This window comes from Ctenopharyngodon idella, chromosome 11, assembly GCF_019924925.1.
Source record: "Ctenopharyngodon idella isolate HZGC_01 chromosome 11, HZGC01, whole genome shotgun sequence".
In the NCBI taxonomy this organism is placed as follows: Eukaryota; Metazoa; Chordata; class Actinopteri; order Cypriniformes; family Xenocyprididae; genus Ctenopharyngodon; species Ctenopharyngodon idella.
Window position 1 is genome coordinate 18359329 of NC_067230.1, and position 17855 is coordinate 18377183.

The window sequence follows — 17855 nt, forward strand, 5'->3', positions numbered from 1 at the left end:
CAGCAGACCCGCGGCCAGAGGAATCAGTACGTGCTGTGTGTGTGTGTGTGTGTGTGTGTGTGATAGTATATATGAAATCAGCTCCATTATCAAACATGGCTTTTTAACGCTTTTGCAGTCCCAGCTCTCACTTCCTTTGACCAATCAGAAAAACTCCAGGATTTTCATAGACCTGAATGATAGTCGAAGATCACATGACCAGCTCTACCAAGGACAGGTGAGACTGTTTTAATGTCAAAATATCAAAAAATCACCTGAAAGACTGGGAAGAGAGGAGCTGAACAATGGAGAATATGAGGAAAATAATCAACCTGTTCTAGTAGAGCACAAAAAACAACATCAAGCTAATAATATGTCCTCTTTAATTCATGTCTTTAATTGAACAGGATCTGAAAGAACGCCTCATACTGCTCTGGCAGTTTTATATTGATTTTGTCATGTCACTATTATTTGTGTGTCTCTGTGCATTGTGGACGCATTATTCAAGTTCCAGTACAAATTTGCCAAGCACTTAAAACCTCATTTGAAGTGACAATACTGTTAAGGTTATTCACACTCAGGTTTAGCCTTCATTAAGCGCTACAGTGACAGATAACAGACTCGCGCAAATGAACCACACTGAAAGCACCACTGATATGTGAAATAACTTTCTTAAAGGAATGAATTATTTCAGTGTGTCATCTGTCACTCAAGGCCTACATTTAAGATTGATGTTTTTGCATTACAGTTTTAACATAAACTGATGCATATTTGTCAGTCGTACATACATGAAGAAACAGGCAAGATTTTTATAATAGTACTAAGTAACTGAATGTCAGTAATGTCAGGTTAATCATCAATCAATCCAGTTTGTTTCAGTCCCATCCATATATTTTTGCTCAATATTACTTGTTCAACAGCTAGCCATATTTTAATAATATTCATACTTAAAGGTGCAGTAAGTGATTTCTGAGAAACTCTGTTGATATTTCAAATCACCAAAATAAACACGCCCCTACCCAAAAGGATCACACCCCTATCTTTATAGCCCCGCCCCCAAATTCACAAACACACTATGCAACACAGGCATGAGTGGACACGCCCCTTACTGCTGATTGGCTACAAGTGTGTTTTGGTGCTCAGTCCAATCTCAGAAATCGCTTACTGAACCTTTAACTGAATAAATGTAATTGTTTTAACAATGAACAGATTTATGCTGATTAAACAAGCATTTTGAAAATATAATTATAGTTAAATGGATGTAAATAGACTGACAAATATGCATCACATTAAATTGATTAGTTTGTTTATGTGAAAACTGTCTAATCCAAAATGGATGGAAATGTTATATGCAATATTAATACATATACATACATCTAAATATTTTTAGTGTGGTAAACTCTAAAAAATGCTGGGTTAAAAATAACCCAAGTTGGGTTGAAAATGGACAAACCCAGTGATTGGGTTGTTTTAGCCCAGTGATTGGGTTAAATGTTTGTAAATTAATATGTTAATTTCCAACATATTTTGGGTTCATTTTAAGCAAGCAATACAGTAATTTTTGAACAACAGTTGAGTTAAATAAAACTACCCAGCAGATCGGGCAAACATTTAACCCAACTGCTGGGTTAAAAAAAAAAAAAACCAACCACTGGGTTAAAACAACCCAGTCGCTGGGCTAAAACAACCCAGTCGCTTGGTTAAAACAACCCAATTGATGGGTTACAACAGCCCAATCGATGGGTTAAAACAACCCAACCACTGGTTTAAAACAACCCAATCGCTGGGTAAAAACATCTCAATCAATGGGCTAAAACAACCCAATCACTTGGTTAAAACAACCCAACCACTGGGTTAAAACAGCCCAATCGCTGGGCTAAAACAACCCAACCGCTGGGCTAAAACAACCTAATCGATGGGTTAAAACAACCCAACCGCTGGGCTAAAACAACCTAATCGATGGGTTAAAACAACCCAACCGCTGGGTTAAAACAACCCATTCCCTTGGTTAAAACAACCCAACCGCTGGGCTAAAACAACCTAATCGATGGGTTAAAACAACCCAATCGCTGGGCTAAAACAACCCAATTGCTTGGTTAAAACAACCCAGTCGCTGGGCTAAAACAACCCAATCGATGGGTTAAAACAACCCAACCACTGGTTTAAAACAGCCCAATCGCTGGGCTAAAACAACCCAATCGCTGGGTAAAAACATCTCAATCGATGGGTTAAAACAACCCAACCACTGGGTTAAAACAGCCCAATTGCTGGGCTAAAACAACCTAATCGATGGGTTAAAACAGCCCAATTGCTGGGCTAAAACAACCCAATCACTTGGTTAAAACAACCCAACCGCTGGGCTAAAACAACCTAATCGATGGGTTAAAACAACCCAATTGCTCAGTTTGTCCATTTCAACCCAACTTGGGTTGTTTTTAACCCAGCATTTTTTAGAGTGTAACTTTCACAGATGTACGCACTCCTCTTTTCCTTCACTGTGAGTCTGAACCGACTGAACTGTAATTCAACAGCTGCGTTCATTAACTGCACTTTTTGTCCTGTTTTAAAGGAGCAGTTCACCCCAAAATCAAGGATCTGACGTCATTAACTCACACTATTGTTGGTCCAAACCCTAGTGAATGTTGTACGGCATTACTGTACTGTTTCTTTAAATCTCTCCCCCCACTCTCTCTCTCTCTCAGCGCTGGTGTGGAGAGACGGGGGCCGGCGGGGCCTGGGACATTCCAGAGCGCAGAGGGGTCGCGTCTGCCCAAACCTGTTGAGCTGCTCTCAGCTGGCCTCGCTTTCCTCTCAGCAGATGTGGGAGAGAAGAGAGGCCCGTCCCACCAGCACGACCCCAGAGATCAGCGTTCCCAGAGACGGAGGGGAATCCCTTTAATTCGGGTGGGACAGAAAAATGAACTCGAAGCCTGTCAAGAGCATATTTCACCTCAAAAACTTTTTGGGGTGAAATGTGACCTGGACATGTTTTTGTGAGATTCACACATTAACTGAAGCCTAAGGCATGAATATATATCCAGACGAACTGTCCCCCTTTCTGTGATCCTGCGTCCACCCGTCCGTCCACTCACAGCTGCCGCTCCTTTAGCCTCGGATCATGTCATTAATATCTCCAGTTGTTGATAATGCAGCTGAATGTTTATTTGAAATAAAGCCTCTAATGAACATGTGACAATTTATTTGATAACTTCCTCCTTACACCTGCCAGAACACACAAACTGAGAGACGAGAGGATATTATTGTCTGTCATGATCAAATGAGATTAACTTGTATTGTTCAGAATAATCAGTGAAATCTCAGTGAATGATTAAGATTAAGTATTTAGGCCGATCCCTAACCAGGATGACATATGAACACAATGAAAACAGAGCAGCAGTGGACAGACGATTTCCAGACCCACCCAACAGGAAGTCCATTCTGGTTCTTTGTGTATGAAATTCCCTCTCTTTGAATTATGAATGTGTGTGACGCTGAATGTTCTTCATCTGATTGGAGAAGATGTAAATACTTCATGATACACAGAAGCTATAGCATATGTGTGCCGAAAATAGTTTTAGGCTGCAAAAACAGGTTTAAAGTGCACCAAATTTCAACAGTATATCAAACAAAGTATCACATAAACACCATATAGAACAGCCCATACTAATGATATCCCATTAGCGTTCTTTTGAATCGATTCTTCTGAACTGATTCGTAAAGCTTTTGCAAATCACAGGGTAAAACAATATGAGTTAAACCATACACAACGTTTGCCACAATCTTCGTAAGAAGATAAAATGATAAACAATAGTATCCAACTACGCGACGATTCAAAAGAAAATTAAGTTTTTGAACTGGTGAATCGCACTGTAAAAAAAAATCATAACATCATTTAACAATTAATTTTCGATGATATGGCAAAATCATAAATGGAGCATCTCAATTAGTAATTAAATCAACCGAAACACAGAACTAACTAGAAGAATCTAACTAAATATTTGACAGCGATAAAAAAAAAACCCCAACTGCGATCACGCTAGACCACATCTGAACACGCAACGCAGGAGATGAATCACTGAGTCAGTTCATTCAAACAATCAAATCTATTCGCTGAAATGAATCATACATCCCCACGCTACTATGATGAAGGTCACGATTTCAAAAGAAAAAAGTCGTGATCATGCTAAAATTTATTAATAAGCATCTGAATAACGCGGGAGATGAATCACTGAGTCGGTTCATTCAAACAATCGAATCTATTCGCTGAAACGAATCATACTTCTTCACGCTATTATGATGAAGGCAGCAATTTCAAAAGAAAAAGAAAATTTGCGATCACACTAGACTTTGTTCATAAGCATCTTTGAACAGCGTGGGAGACGAATCAGTGAGTCAGTTCATTGAAACAATCGAATCTATTCGCTAAAACAAATTATACATCTCCACGCTACTATGATGAAGGCCGCAATTTCAAAAGAAAAAAAAGTCGCGATCACGCTAGACTTCATTCATAAGCATCTGAACAATGTGGGAGATGAATCACTAAGTCGGTTCTTTCAAACAAACAAATCTATTCGCTAAAACAAATCATACGTGTCCACACTACTATGATGAAGGCCGCAATTTCTAAAGAAAAAGAAAAGTTGCGATTATGCTAGACTGCGTCCATTAAGGCCCGGTCCCAAATGGCACACTTCATAGCACTTTCGGTCTAGTGGACTTAGTTACGTTGGCTGCCGCGTATACACGTCCGTTAAGTCCACGAGACCATAGGATGTCCCAATTGTCAATTTTAGGTTTCAGAAGGGTGCTTGTGAGCGCCCCCTTTGTGGCCTACTTTTGCCGAGGCCGCACTGGTGCAAGCTCCGCAGCAGATTTCTTCCCAACAGTCAAAGCGGCATTGCGTCATGAAAGTGCGGACTTGTAGGAAGACCGCGAGTGTTTAGGGTGCCATTTGGGACAGGGCGTAAGCATCTCTGAAAAAACGTGGGAAAGGAATCAGTGAGTTGGTTCATTATAACATTTGAATCTATTCGCTGAAACGAATCACTTGTCTCCACGCTACTATGATGAAGGCCGTAATTTCAAAAGAAAAAGAAAAGTCACCATCACGCTAGACTTCATTCTGAACAACAGGGTAGAAGAATCAGTGAGTCGGTTCATTCAAACAAACGAATCTATTCGCTAAAATGAATCATACATCTCCACGCTACTATGATGAAGGCCGCAATTTCAAAAGAAAAAGAAAAGTTGCGATTATGCTAGACTGCGTCCATTAAGGCCCAGTCCCAAATGGCACACTTCATAGCACTTTCGGTCTTGTGGACTTAATTACGTTGGCTGCCATGTACACATGTCCGTTAAGTCCACGAGACCGTAGGATGACCCAATTGTCAATTTTAGGTTTCAGAAGGGTGCTCGTGAGCGCCCCCTTTGTGGCCTACTTTTGCCGAGGCCGCACCGGTGCAAGCTCCGCAGCAGATTTCTTCCTGACAGTCAAAGCGACATTACGTCATGAAAGTGCGGACTCGTAGGAAGACCGTGAGTGTTTGGCCCTGTCCCAAATGGCACCCTAAACACTCATGACCTTCCTACGAGTCCGCACTTTCGTGACGTAACGTCGCTTTGACTGTTGGGAAGAAGTCTGCTGCGGAGCTCGCACCAGTGCGGGCTCAGCAAAGGGGGCGCTCGCGAGCACCCTTCTGAAGTCTAAAATTGACAAATGGGACACCCTACGGTCTCGTGGACTTAACGGACACATGCACACAGCAGCCGTTGTAAGTCCACAAGACCGAAAGTGCATAGAAGTGTGCCATTTGGGACAGGGCCTAAGCATTTCTGAAAAACGCTGGAAACGAATCAGTGAGTCGGTTCATTCAAACATTTGAATCTGTTCGCTGAAACGAATCATTTGTCTCCACGCTACTATGATGAAGGCCGCAATTTTAGAAGAAAAAGAAAAATCACCATCACGCTAGACTTCATTCTGAACAACAGGGTAGAAGAATCAGTGAGTCGGTTCATTCAAACAAATGTATCTATTTGCTAAAATGAATCATACATCTCCACGCTACTATGATGAAGGCCGCAATTTCGAAAGAAAAAGAAAAGTTGCGATTATGCTAGACTTCGTCCATTAAGGCCCGGTCCCAAATGGCACACTTCATAGCACTTTCGGTCTTGTGGACTTAGTTACATTGGCTGCCATGTACACATGTCCGTTAAGTCCACGAGACCGTAGGATGTCCCAATTGTCAATTTTAGGTTTCAGAAGGGTGCTCGCGAGCGCCCCCTTTGTGGCCTACTTTTGCTGAGGCCGCACTGGTGCAAGCTCCGCAGCAGATTTCTTCCCGACAGTCAAAGCGACATTACGTCATGAAAGTGCGGACTCGTAGGAAGACCGTGAGTGTTTGGCCCTGTCCCAAATGGCACCCTAAACACTCATGGCCTTCCTACGAGTCCGCACTTTCGTGACGTAACGTCGCTTTGACTGTTGGGAAGAAGTCTGCTGCGGAGCTCGCACCAGTGCGGGCTTAGCAAAGGGGGCGCTCGCGAGCACCCTTCTGAAGTCTAAAATTGACAAATGGGACACCCTACGGTCTCGTGAACTTAACAGACACGCGGCAGTCATTGTACGTCCACAAGACCAAAAGTGCATAGATGTGTACCATTTGGGACAGGGCCTTTAAGGCGCCATTTGGGACAGGGCCTAAGCATCTCTGAAAAACATGGGAAACGAATCAGTGAGTCGGTTCATTCAAATATTTGAATCTATTCGCTGAAACAAATCATTTGTCTCCACGCTACTATGATGAAGGCCGTAATTTCAAAAGAAAAAGAAAAGTCACCATCACGCTAGACTTCATTCTGAACAACGGGGTAGAAGAATCAGTGAGTCGGTTCATTCAAACAAATGAATCTAATCGCTAAATTGAATCATACGTCTCCACGCTACTATGATGAAGGCCGCAATTTCAAAAGAAAAAGAAAATTTGCAAGCATCTGAACAACGTGGGAGACGAATCACTGAGTTGGTTCATTCAAACAAACGAATCTATTCGCTAAAACGAATCATACATCTCCACGCTACTATGATGAAGGCCGCAATTTCAAAAGAAAAAGAAAAGTTGCGATTATGCTAGACTTCGTCCATTAAGGCCCGGTCCCAAATGGCACACTTCATAGCACTTTCGATCTTGTGGACTTAGTTACGTTGGCTGCCGTGTACACATGTCCGTTAAGTCCACGATACCGTAGGATGTCCCAATTGTCAATTTTAGGTTTCAGAAGGGTGCTCGCGAGCGGCCCCTTTGTGGCCTACTTTTGCCGAGGCCGCACCGGTGCAAGCTCCGCAGCAGATTTCTTCCCGACAGTCAAAGCGACATTACGTCATGAAAGTGCGGACTCGTAGGAAGACCGCGAGTGTTTAGGGTGCCATTTGGGACAGGGCCTGAGCATCTCTGAAAAACTTGGGAAACGAATCAGTGAGTCGGTTCATTCAAACATTTGAATCTATTCGCTGAAACGAATCATTTGTCTCCACGCTACTATGATGAAGGCCGTAATTTCAAAAGAAAAAGAAAAGTCACCATCACGCTAGACTTCATTCTGAACAACAGGGTAGAAGAATCAGTGAGTCGGTTCATTCAAACAAACGAATCTATTCGCTAAAACGAATCATACATCTCCACGCTACTATGATGAAGGCCGCAATTTCAAAAGAAAAAGAAAAGTTGCGATTATGCTAGACTTCGTCCATTAAGGCCCAGTCCCAAATGGCACACTTCATAGCACTTTCGGTCTTGTGAACTTAGTTACATTGGCTGCTGCGTACACATGTCCGTTAAGTCCACGAGACCGTAGGATGTCCCAATTGTCAATTTTAGGTTTCAGAAGGGTGCTCGTGAGCGCCCCCTTTGTGGCCTACTTTTGCCGAGGCCGCACCGGTGCAAGCTCCGCAGCAGATTTCTTCCCGACAGTCAAAGCGGCATTGCGTCATGAAAGTGCGGACTCGTAGGAAGACCGTAAGTGTTTGGCCCTGTCCCAAATGGCACCCTAAACACTCATGGCCTTCCTACGAGTCCGCACTTTCGTGACGTAACGTCGCTTTGACTGTCGGGAAGAAGTCTGCTGCGGAACTCGCACCAGTGCGGGCTCAGCAAAGGGGGCGCTCGCGAGCACCCTTCTGAAGTCTAAAATTGACAAATGGGACACCCTACGGTCTCGTGGACTTAACGGACACATGCACACAGCAGCCGTTGTAAGTCCACAAGACCGAAAGTGCATAAAAGTGTGCCATTTGGGACAGGGCCTAAGCATTTCTGAAAAACGCTGGAAACGAATCAGTGAGTCGGTTCATTCAAACATTTGAATCTGTTCGCTGAAACGAATCATTTGTCTCCACGCTACTATGATGAAGGCCGCAATTTTAGAAGAAAAAGAAAAGTCACCATCACGCTAGACTTCATTCTGAACAACGGGGGAGAAGAATCAGTGAGTCGGTTCATTCAAACAATCGAATCTATTTGCTGAAACGAATCATACGTCTCCACGCTACTATGACAAAGGCCGCAATTTCAAAAGAAAAAGTAAAGTCGCCATCACGCTAGACTTCATTTATAAGCATCTGAACAACGCGTGAGACGAATCAGTGAGTCGGTTCATTGAAACGATCGAATCGATTCGCTAAAACAAATCAAACGTCTCCACGCTACTATGGCGAAGGCCGCCATTTCAAAAGAAAAAGAACGCTAGAATTCATTCAAGCATCTGAACAACGCGGGAGACGAATCACTGAGTCGGTTCATTGAAACGATCGAATCGATTCGCTGAAACAAATCAAACGTCTCCACGCTACTATGGCGAAGGCCGCCATTTCACGTCGTAGTAGGGTTGGCAAATTCCCCGCCCCGCGCCTCAGTGCAGCAGCTGACGGGGAGGGAGGCAGTGCGCATCGGTCACTCCCAGCGCAGTGTGTCCAGCCTCTCTCTCGCTCATTGCGCGCTGCGGACTCCAAAGGCGGTGAAGTTTATCACGCATTCTTTTATCGGTAAGTGCAAACGAACCCTTTATTTTATCATCAAATGTTTCATTGGGGATATACAGGCTGAAATACGCTCGCTTAGACCGCGTTTGCCGCAATAATAACACATAAATACGTGGGTGGTGATGGAGTCCAAATGAGAGGAGTTTGCGTCAATGATATAAATCCAGGTGTATTAAATGCTGCTCCAGTTTTAGAGGCCTTGATGTGTTCAAATAATTATTTAATGTATTGTATGTTATATACAAACCAGGATTGATGCTGAAATATGTTCGTAATCAGTAGTGGGAATCATGATCTGTGGAATAACGGTACAGTAGAATATGGATGCAAACAGGCGTGGTCAGATCCTGTGGCTGGAGTTTTGCCTTATACAAAAACGCAAACAGGCAGTTGCATAACCAGAGGTTACTGTAATGACTGTATGTTTGTGATCTGGCAGTTTGTGATATGGTAACTAGTAATCCAATGATATAAATGCTGAAATCTGGTATGTTGCTCTCAGTGACCTGAAATGGATGTTGATCCGGTGCCCATCACCATCTCCACTGCGGTACTCCAAAGAGAAATCACCATTTCACACGTTACTGTTGCATGACAGAACCGCAGCGGGTTCCTGATATCCTTCAGTCGTTCTCACGGGCTTGTGTTTTTACACTTCAGACGTCGCGTCGTCCGGATGCTGTTTGCGTCTGTTTGCGAATGATAATCAGTGACTTTCACAGACTGTTCGTCACATCTCCAGTGGTTGTACCTAGATGCAAATGATCCAGATAATCGCCGCAGAGCGAGCTTAGTTTTATAAGGGCCTGTAGAGAGCGTTTATTTGTCATGCTGCAGCACTAATGCGGCCTTTGCGTGATTGTAAATCGCACTAAATAAATAACATTGCGCACGCTGGCCGGACATTAGCGCTTAATGGAAACCATGAGACTCTAGCGCAGCAAAACAGTCGGACATGATGTCATGGTGGCACGCATGTAGGTGTCTGTGATGTCATAAAGGCATGTGCGATTTGGAATGGAATAGGTGTGCAGTATGAAACTGTTTTTAATAGCACGCACAAAGATGAACGTTTTAAATTCGCATGACCTCGTTACATTGCATGACTCAACAAGTGGTGTCCGGTGTCACTGCAGATATTTAAATGATTATCTTGCATATGTAATCCTATATATATATATATTAATCTCTTCTTGCACTCTAAAAAATGCTGGGTTGAAAATGGACAAACCCAGCGACTGGGTTGTTTAACCCAGTGGTTGGGTTAAATGTTTGCCCAACATGCTGGGTAGTTTAATTTAATGAATTATTGTTTAATAATTATTCATTAAGCTTATTAATAAATGTTAATTTACAACGTACTTTGGGTTCATTTTAAGCAACAATACAGTTATTTTTAAACAATAGTTGGGTTAAATAAAACTACCCAGCAGGTTTGGCAAACATTTAACCCAACCACTAGGTTAAAACAATACTGTAAAAAGAATTGTTGGTTTAACTTAAAAAAGTAAGTTACCTGGTTGCCTTAATTTTGAGTTCATTTAAATTAAAAATTTGAGTTAATACAATGAAGGCGATTGGTTTAATCAACAGAAACTCTAAATATTATGTTATTTGAACCACATTAATTATCTAAGATTTGACAAAAGAAAAAATGTTGTGATAAGAAATCATGAAAATAATTTTACAGTGAACCCATTTGCTGGGTTAAAACAACGCAATCGCTGGGTAAAACAACCCATTTGCTGGGTTAAAGTAACGCAATCGCTGGGTTAAAACAACTCAATTGCTGGGTAAAACAACCCAACCGCTGGGTTAAAACAAACCATTCGCTGGGTTAAAACAACCCAATCGCTGGGTTAAAACAAACCATTCGCTGGGTTAAAACAACCCAACCGCTGGGTTAAAACAAACCATTCGCTGGGTTAAAACAACCCAACCGCTGGGTTAAAACAACCCAATCGCTGGGTTAAAACGAACCAATCACTGGGTTAAAGTAACACAATCGCTGGGTTAAAACAACCCAATCGCTGGGTTAAAACAACCCAATCGCTGGGTTAAAACAACCCAATCACTGGGTTTGCCCATTTTCAAGCCAACTTGGGTTGTTTTTAACCCAGCATTTTTTAGAGTGTAGCATAAACGTTGAGTCAAGAAAAAGGCACAGAAAATGGAAAGTTAAGACTAGTGCATTATGACATTGTGCTCTGGTGCTGCACATTTTGACGAGTTCTGACTCTCACATACTAAGCACAGTGTACATAAGAAGTAGTATGGATAGTATGCCATTTTGAGCACAGCCCGAGCGTGTGCCAGGCCGTCCCCATAGTGATTCTGTCTCCCTCAGCAACGTTCAGTGGAGAGGACGAGGAGTGCATTGTGTGTTCTGACAGCAGGTTGCTTCATTGGTTTAATGGTGGGAGGCGTGAGGGGATTTAGAGGTGCTAAAGAAGACCTGAAACTTGCAAATTCGCTGGAATTTAAAGCAGCTCCAGATGGTTTTGTTCAACGAGAGCGTGGGCACCCTGGAGTGATGGCGCTCACATATTCCATTTGTTTTTACACTAGAGCCACACCTACTATATATTTAAACTATTATCCTGGCCACATGATGGTGTGCACCTGGATATCTGATCAGAGCAGTTTTTATGCATATACATGCATAAAAATAAAGTTTTTAAAAAAAAAAAATAAGACCCTTTTTCCACTATAACGAACCTTTTGTGCGATGGAAGGGTTAAAGATTCGATGCAAATGAAGAACCTATATTTTTGTATAGTCTTTGCATATGCGTTATTCTTCAGATAAGCTTATAAAATGAGCATTGCAGTTTCTCTAAATAACTTTTGTCTAATGCACGGTGCATTTTGGATCCATCGGTGTGAATGAGATCTGGTGTGAAACTATTTCTCATCACAGTCCAAGAACTCATTCTCCACACTGCTGTGAAATAGCTCTTCATGTGTGACGATTCAGTCAACACCATGTTGCTTTTTGGTGTTTGCAAGACAAATTTCTTTCTCTAATTAATATTTACCCCCTTCCCTTTAGTTTTTATCAAGCTTTGGCACATGATTGAGTCAGTTTTATTAGTGAAAGCTTTGGTTCTGGTTGGGCTCTTGGCAGGTTTTCCGAGTGTAGTGGCATTTAAGATCTTGGCACAGAAAATGCACTCTGCATTAGTTTTTTTCCTCCTCTTGATGCATCAGCTTTATGCACAGACCTATTTACTCAAGACGACGCCCTCAGCTTGCTTTACGTCCATAGCAGTGCAGTTTGGCCTTAACGAAACTCTACTCAAGCGCAGATGCTTTGGATCAATGTTTTCGACCACCATTCATAATGCAACACGAGTATGCATAGCCGCGAGGAGCGTTATTGTAGGCGTCGTCTTCTACGGTCAGTTTTCTTGGCTAGTCTTCTCTCTCAGGTCAGCATGGGAATCTTGCTGAGCAAATGAATTGAACTTATTTAAAATGTTGACATGATACTGCAGGAGTGTGTTTGAGTTTGATTGTTTTGCACATGATCTTATCATTAAACATGTGTTCATGTGTTCTTCTATAAGTGCGTTAACCTCTTTCCTGCACTTCTGTGAATTTTTGATTGTCTTCATGGCAAGAGCTGCATTTGCAGCCAAAGTAAGCAGTAAAATTTATAGACTCTCCTGTCGATATTTCCATCATGCGAATGGCTTTTGCTGCGCCTGGCCAGTAACAGCACAGTTTCCCTCAGACACTTCCGAACAAAATGGAGCTCCCAGTCAAGAGCAGCGAGGCGTGCAGAGACACAATATCCCTATTGCCTTTTTTATAAACGGATACCTGTTGTACGACAAGGGTGAGTTAATTTCACAGCACAGACCGTGTTACAGTAGGACAGGTGGCGGGGGGCTCGATGTTTACCGTCAGAGACCTTCTGTGTGTTAAAGAGGGGAGGAGCGCTCGAGGTTTGGAGGTTGTAAGCGACTGGGACCAGCTGTCATGATAGTGGACAACAGGTGAGGGACACATGGTGCCTATGGGTGGCCCCTGAAATGAGCGAACTGGATGTGTTAGGACTAGAAAAAAAAAATTATGCTTAAATTATTTTAAAATATAATTATAAATTATATATATTTTTTGAGATTTTTTTTTAGCCTTTTGAGTATTTGATATAAATTTAAATATATATGCATTTTTTTGTAAAATTATTTAAAAGTTTGATTTTTTGAATTAAAATAATAATAATTGTTGCAAGCTATTAAATTCAAAATGTTATATTCAAAAATTAAAATGCATTTTTTTTTTTTTTTTTTAGAAAATCTTGGTATAGCTTTGGATACATATGCATTTGCTTTAAAATTATTGAAAAGTTTTCATTTTATTTCTCACCTAGTCCAAATTCAGGGTATGTTTTGGCTTTTTTAAAGTCATAATGAAACAGAAGAAGCAGCATTATTTTCCATATTTGGACATACATCTGAGTGTAACGGATAATCGGAACAGAATATGTTTAGGGCGGGGCTTGGTTCTGCATATCAGTGGTTGATTGGATGTTGAGAAGTGGGCGTGGCTCTCAAAAGTGGATAGAGACGAAGTCTCTTTAAAGGTGCTGTATGTAATTCTTTTGACTGTACTAAAGCATAAAAATACCATAATATGTTTGCAGAGATTTAGGAAACATGCTACACTAAAAAATGCTGGGTTAAAAACAACCCAAGTTGGGTTGAAAATGGATAAACCCAGTGATTGGGTTGTTTTAACCCAGCAGATGGGTTAAATGTTTGACCAATATTTAATTTAACCCAACTATTGTTTAAAAATGACACTATGTCTGGCTTAAAATGAACCCAAATTAAGGTTGGAAATTAAAAATCAGACACATAATTACTAGAGGCAACAATAATAATCAAAAGGTGAACATTTATTAATAAGCAATTTAATAAATGTTTATTGTTTAATTATTATTCATTAAACTTATAAATAAATGTTAATTTCCAACATATTTTGGGTTCATTTTAAGCAAGAAACACAGTAATTTTTAAACAATAGTTGAGTTAAATAAAACTACCCAACAGGTTGGGCAAACATTTAACCCAACCGCTGGGTTAAAACAACCCAATTGCTGGGTTAAAACCAGCGTTAACCCAGTATTTTTAGAGTGAGTTTCTCTGAAAAAACAGTCCTACAGCCAGTTATTCTACTTTTTTGTTTTGGTCTGTGTGACTCCGCCCACTGCCAATTTAACCAATAATATTTCAACACTCCGGGTTGCCAGTTGGTGGAAAACACAGCGATGGAAGCCAGCAAATGAACCGGGTCAGAGATGACAGGCCTGAAAGGTCTCTGCATCCATCTAAAAAGATAACAAGAGGCATATTAAAATGCAGATAAATCATCTCATCAGCTTACATTGTCATTTGCACATTGTCATCCTCAAACTGGCAACCCGCGTGAGCGTCAAGTCTGAGCAGGAGGGGCGGGGAACCGTCTCTGTACATCTAAAGTCCTTGATACAGATGAGTGTGAGCTTTCTGGTGTTTAATAGGACTAAATGATTGCAAAATCCTGCATACGTCACCAGAAAGAAGATCCAGATATTACATTTTATCACCTGATTTTAACTCGTATAGAATGACCACATGCCTGAATCACCCCCTCCACATCTTCTCTGTGTTTCTACAGCTGCTTCTCCTCGGGCTGCCTGGAATTTAATTTACGCTCTTATTTTAGGGTCTGAGAGCGCTTAACCCAATGGAGGCAGAGAAACTGAAAGCTATTTGTCTGGCCGGTTGCTTTGATTCGAACTGGTTAAGAGGGAATGAAACTAATTGCAATGTTGCATTATTGAAGACTGAAGATCCAAACGTAATTTTCAGAAGTGTTTTGTAGTTGCGAACACCGAACACGCCCCGCTCAATTTGACAAAGGCGTGTGTCAGAACATTCAGTACGAGCTTAGATCACGTCTTTATTTAGGGTGATTTCCAGAGTATTCTTCTGCATCAGATTTAGCTTGAGCCAAATATCCACAGATATCACTAATGAAAGAAAGCAGTTGCGTCAGATCAGTGGAGATCGAATGCATCGGCTGAGGAGATGTTTCCTGTATGATGGTGTGTTGGCGTGGTCTCGGGCGATGGCTGATGTGCTCGGAGCAAACAGAGATTGAATTAGAGGAAATGAGGAAAGTCCTGAGGGACTGGGTGAGGTCTGCAGTCCTGGACGTCTCCTCTTTTCTGCTGTTTCTGCTCCTCCTCTCCTCTTCTCGGTTATTTGATACCTTCGCTCTCTGAAGTGTGTTGGCTGATGTGTTGCAGGATCACTAGATGATTAGAGAAGCATCTCCATCTCAAAGCTTTTAGAAGCCATTAACTCTTTCACCGTCAGCGTTTCATTTTCACAAAACTTTCATGGCCCCTGGAATATTTTGTTGTATGAATATCTGAACATATAATATATCAAAAGCAGGAACAGAGCCTCTGCTAGTAAACAACAACAAAACATTTTATTCTTCATACATTCTTTTTATCAACACTTCACTCTAAAAAATGCTGGGTTGAAAACAACCCAAGTTGGGTTAAAAATGGACAAACCCAGCGGTTGGGTTGTTTTAGCCTAGAGACTGGGTTGTTTTAACCCAGTGATTGGGTTGTTTTAGCCTAGTGATTGGGTTGTTTTAACCCAGAGATTGGGTCCTTTTAACCCAGTGATTGGGTTGTTTTAGCCCAGCGATTGGATTGTTTTAGCCCAGCGAATGGGTTGTTTTAGCCCAGCGGTTGGGTTGTTTTAGCCTAGTGATTGGGTTGTTTTTAACCCAGCGAATGGGTTGTTTTAGCCCAGCGAATGGGTTGTTTTAACCCAGTGATTGGGCTGTTTTAACCCAGTGATTGGGTTGTTTTAACCCAGCAAATGGGTTGTTTTAGCCCAGTGAATGGGTTGTTTTAGCCCAGCGTTTGGGTTGTTTTAGCCCAGCGTTTGGGTTGTTTTAACCCAGCGGTTGGGTTAAATGTTTGCCCAACCTTCTGTTTTATTTACCTCAACTATTGTTTAAAAATTACTGTATTTCTCATTTAAAATGAACCCAAAATATGTTAGAAATTAAAATGTATTAATATGTTTAATAAATGAACATTTATTAATAAGTTTAATGAATAATAATTAAACCATAAACATTTATTAAATTGCTTATTAATAAATGTTCACCTTTTGATTATTATTGTTGCCTCTAGTAATTATGTGTCTGATTTTTAATTTACATATTTTGGGTTCATTTTAAGCCAGACATATAGTCATTTTTAAACAATAGTTGAGTTAAATAAAACTGACCAGCACGTTGGGCAAACATTTAACCCAACCGCTGGGTCAAAACAACCCAATCGCTAAATTTGTCCATTTTCAACCCAAAACTGTTGAATGCGGGTAAGTTTCATAAAAAAGCAACATTTTGAACAAAAAGCTGAGAAAATCGTGTTTTTGTCAGACTTCATCCGGATGGGATTCAGAGTAGATCACAGATGGAGTAGATCGAGTCCATCAAAGCTTCACAGTCGTTTCCTCTTCATGGGTTCAACACTTCATTCAGTAACGTTAGGCAGTTTAAATGCTGTCGAATCGCGTTATTTGACATGTGCGTCAGCAATGCTTCTATCGCTTGTTTCTGCTGCTTCTCCTGTGTTTTGATCCAGAGATTTTGTACTCTTTCAGAAGATTTCTATTTTAGATAAATGCTGTTCTTTTGAACTTTCTATTCATCAAAGAATTCTGAAAAGCTGTTTTCAACACTGATAATAATCATAAATGTTTCTTGAGAATCAAATCATCATATCAGAATGATTTCTGAAGGATCATGTGACACTGAAGACTGGAGTAATGATGCTGAAAATTCAGCTTTGATCACAGGAATAAATTACACTTTACTATATATTCACATAGAAAACAGCTGATTTACATTGTAAAAATATTTCACTATTTTTACTGTATTTTTGATCAAATAAAATCAGCCTTGGTGAGCAGAAGAGACTCTTTCAAAAACATTAAAAAATCTTTTGAATCATCGAAATCAGGATTTAGCATTCAAAAACAAGTAATTGTCATTCAATTATCAAGCAGTTAGAACCCTGATTAATGATTTTTACAAATGCTAATAATCAAAACCTCTCAGCTCTGCGCTATATGAAACACGTCCGTTTCTTTGCGATGATTTTTCTGTGCTGATTTGTCTCTGGCAGTTTCCAGCTGCACATTCCAGGCGAGCGTCCAGTTATTGATCAGTCCACTGTTTTTTCCATGATCCGTTCTCCCAGCCGGCCTCACGTTCATGCTCAAGGTTGAACAGCTGTGCTGTTGTGGGTCACGACCCTGACCTGCACCTTATTCAAATCCCAAACCTGAGCCTGGAGCTTCTGAGGGATAAAGAGCGGCTGGAGTGAAGAGGGTGAAACTAAGAAGAGGGTGTTCTTAATTTAGCTGCGACTGGCATAGAGCTGTTAGTGAATTAGGCTAGTCAATAATGATGGGACATATTATTCCCTTGTTTTTTGTGCTCTACTAGAACAGGTTGATTATTTTTCTCATATTCTCCATTGTTCAGCTCCTCTCTTCCCAGTCTGTCAGTAACGCTCTGTTTAGTTCCTGTCTCTATGAAGCCCCTCCTTCTGAAAAGCACAATGTGCTCTGATTGGTCGGCTGGAGCAGTGTGTTGTGATTGGTGTTTGGGAAATGTCCCGCCCCTTACCATAACCGCCAGTTTCAACACACTACTAACTAACTCAACCAGGCCCCGCCCCTTTATTCTGCATATGAATTATTTAAATAAGGAATATTGTGACGTGTTCGTTTCCGGAAGCA

General features: G+C 41.1%; 2 protein-coding genes across 3 annotated transcripts in view; both read left to right on the forward strand.

Annotated features, from left to right (window-relative positions):
* Positions 1-3165, forward strand: part of LOC127522556 (uncharacterized protein C2orf73 homolog) — a 6022-nt gene extending 2857 nt beyond the window's left edge. The window contains exons 3-5 of the mRNA XM_051912652.1: positions 1-26; positions 119-217; positions 2682-3165. The exon at positions 1-26 is cut by the window's left edge and continues 122 nt beyond it. Coding sequence (XP_051768612.1) covers positions 1-26; positions 119-180 — 88 coding nt within the window. The 3' untranslated portion in view covers positions 181-217; positions 2682-3165. The remainder of the gene's footprint in view (positions 27-118; positions 218-2681) is intronic.
* A 5696-nt stretch (positions 3166-8861) lies between these two features.
* sptbn1 (spectrin, beta, non-erythrocytic 1) overlaps positions 8862-17855 on the forward strand; it is a 91731-nt gene continuing 82737 nt past the window's right edge. The window contains exon 1 of one of the 2 annotated variants that reach the window (XM_051912196.1): positions 8862-9028. The gene's annotated coding sequence lies outside the window, so the exon portion shown is untranslated. The remainder of the gene's footprint in view (positions 9029-17855) is intronic. The other variant, XM_051912197.1, reaches the window with a different exon arrangement.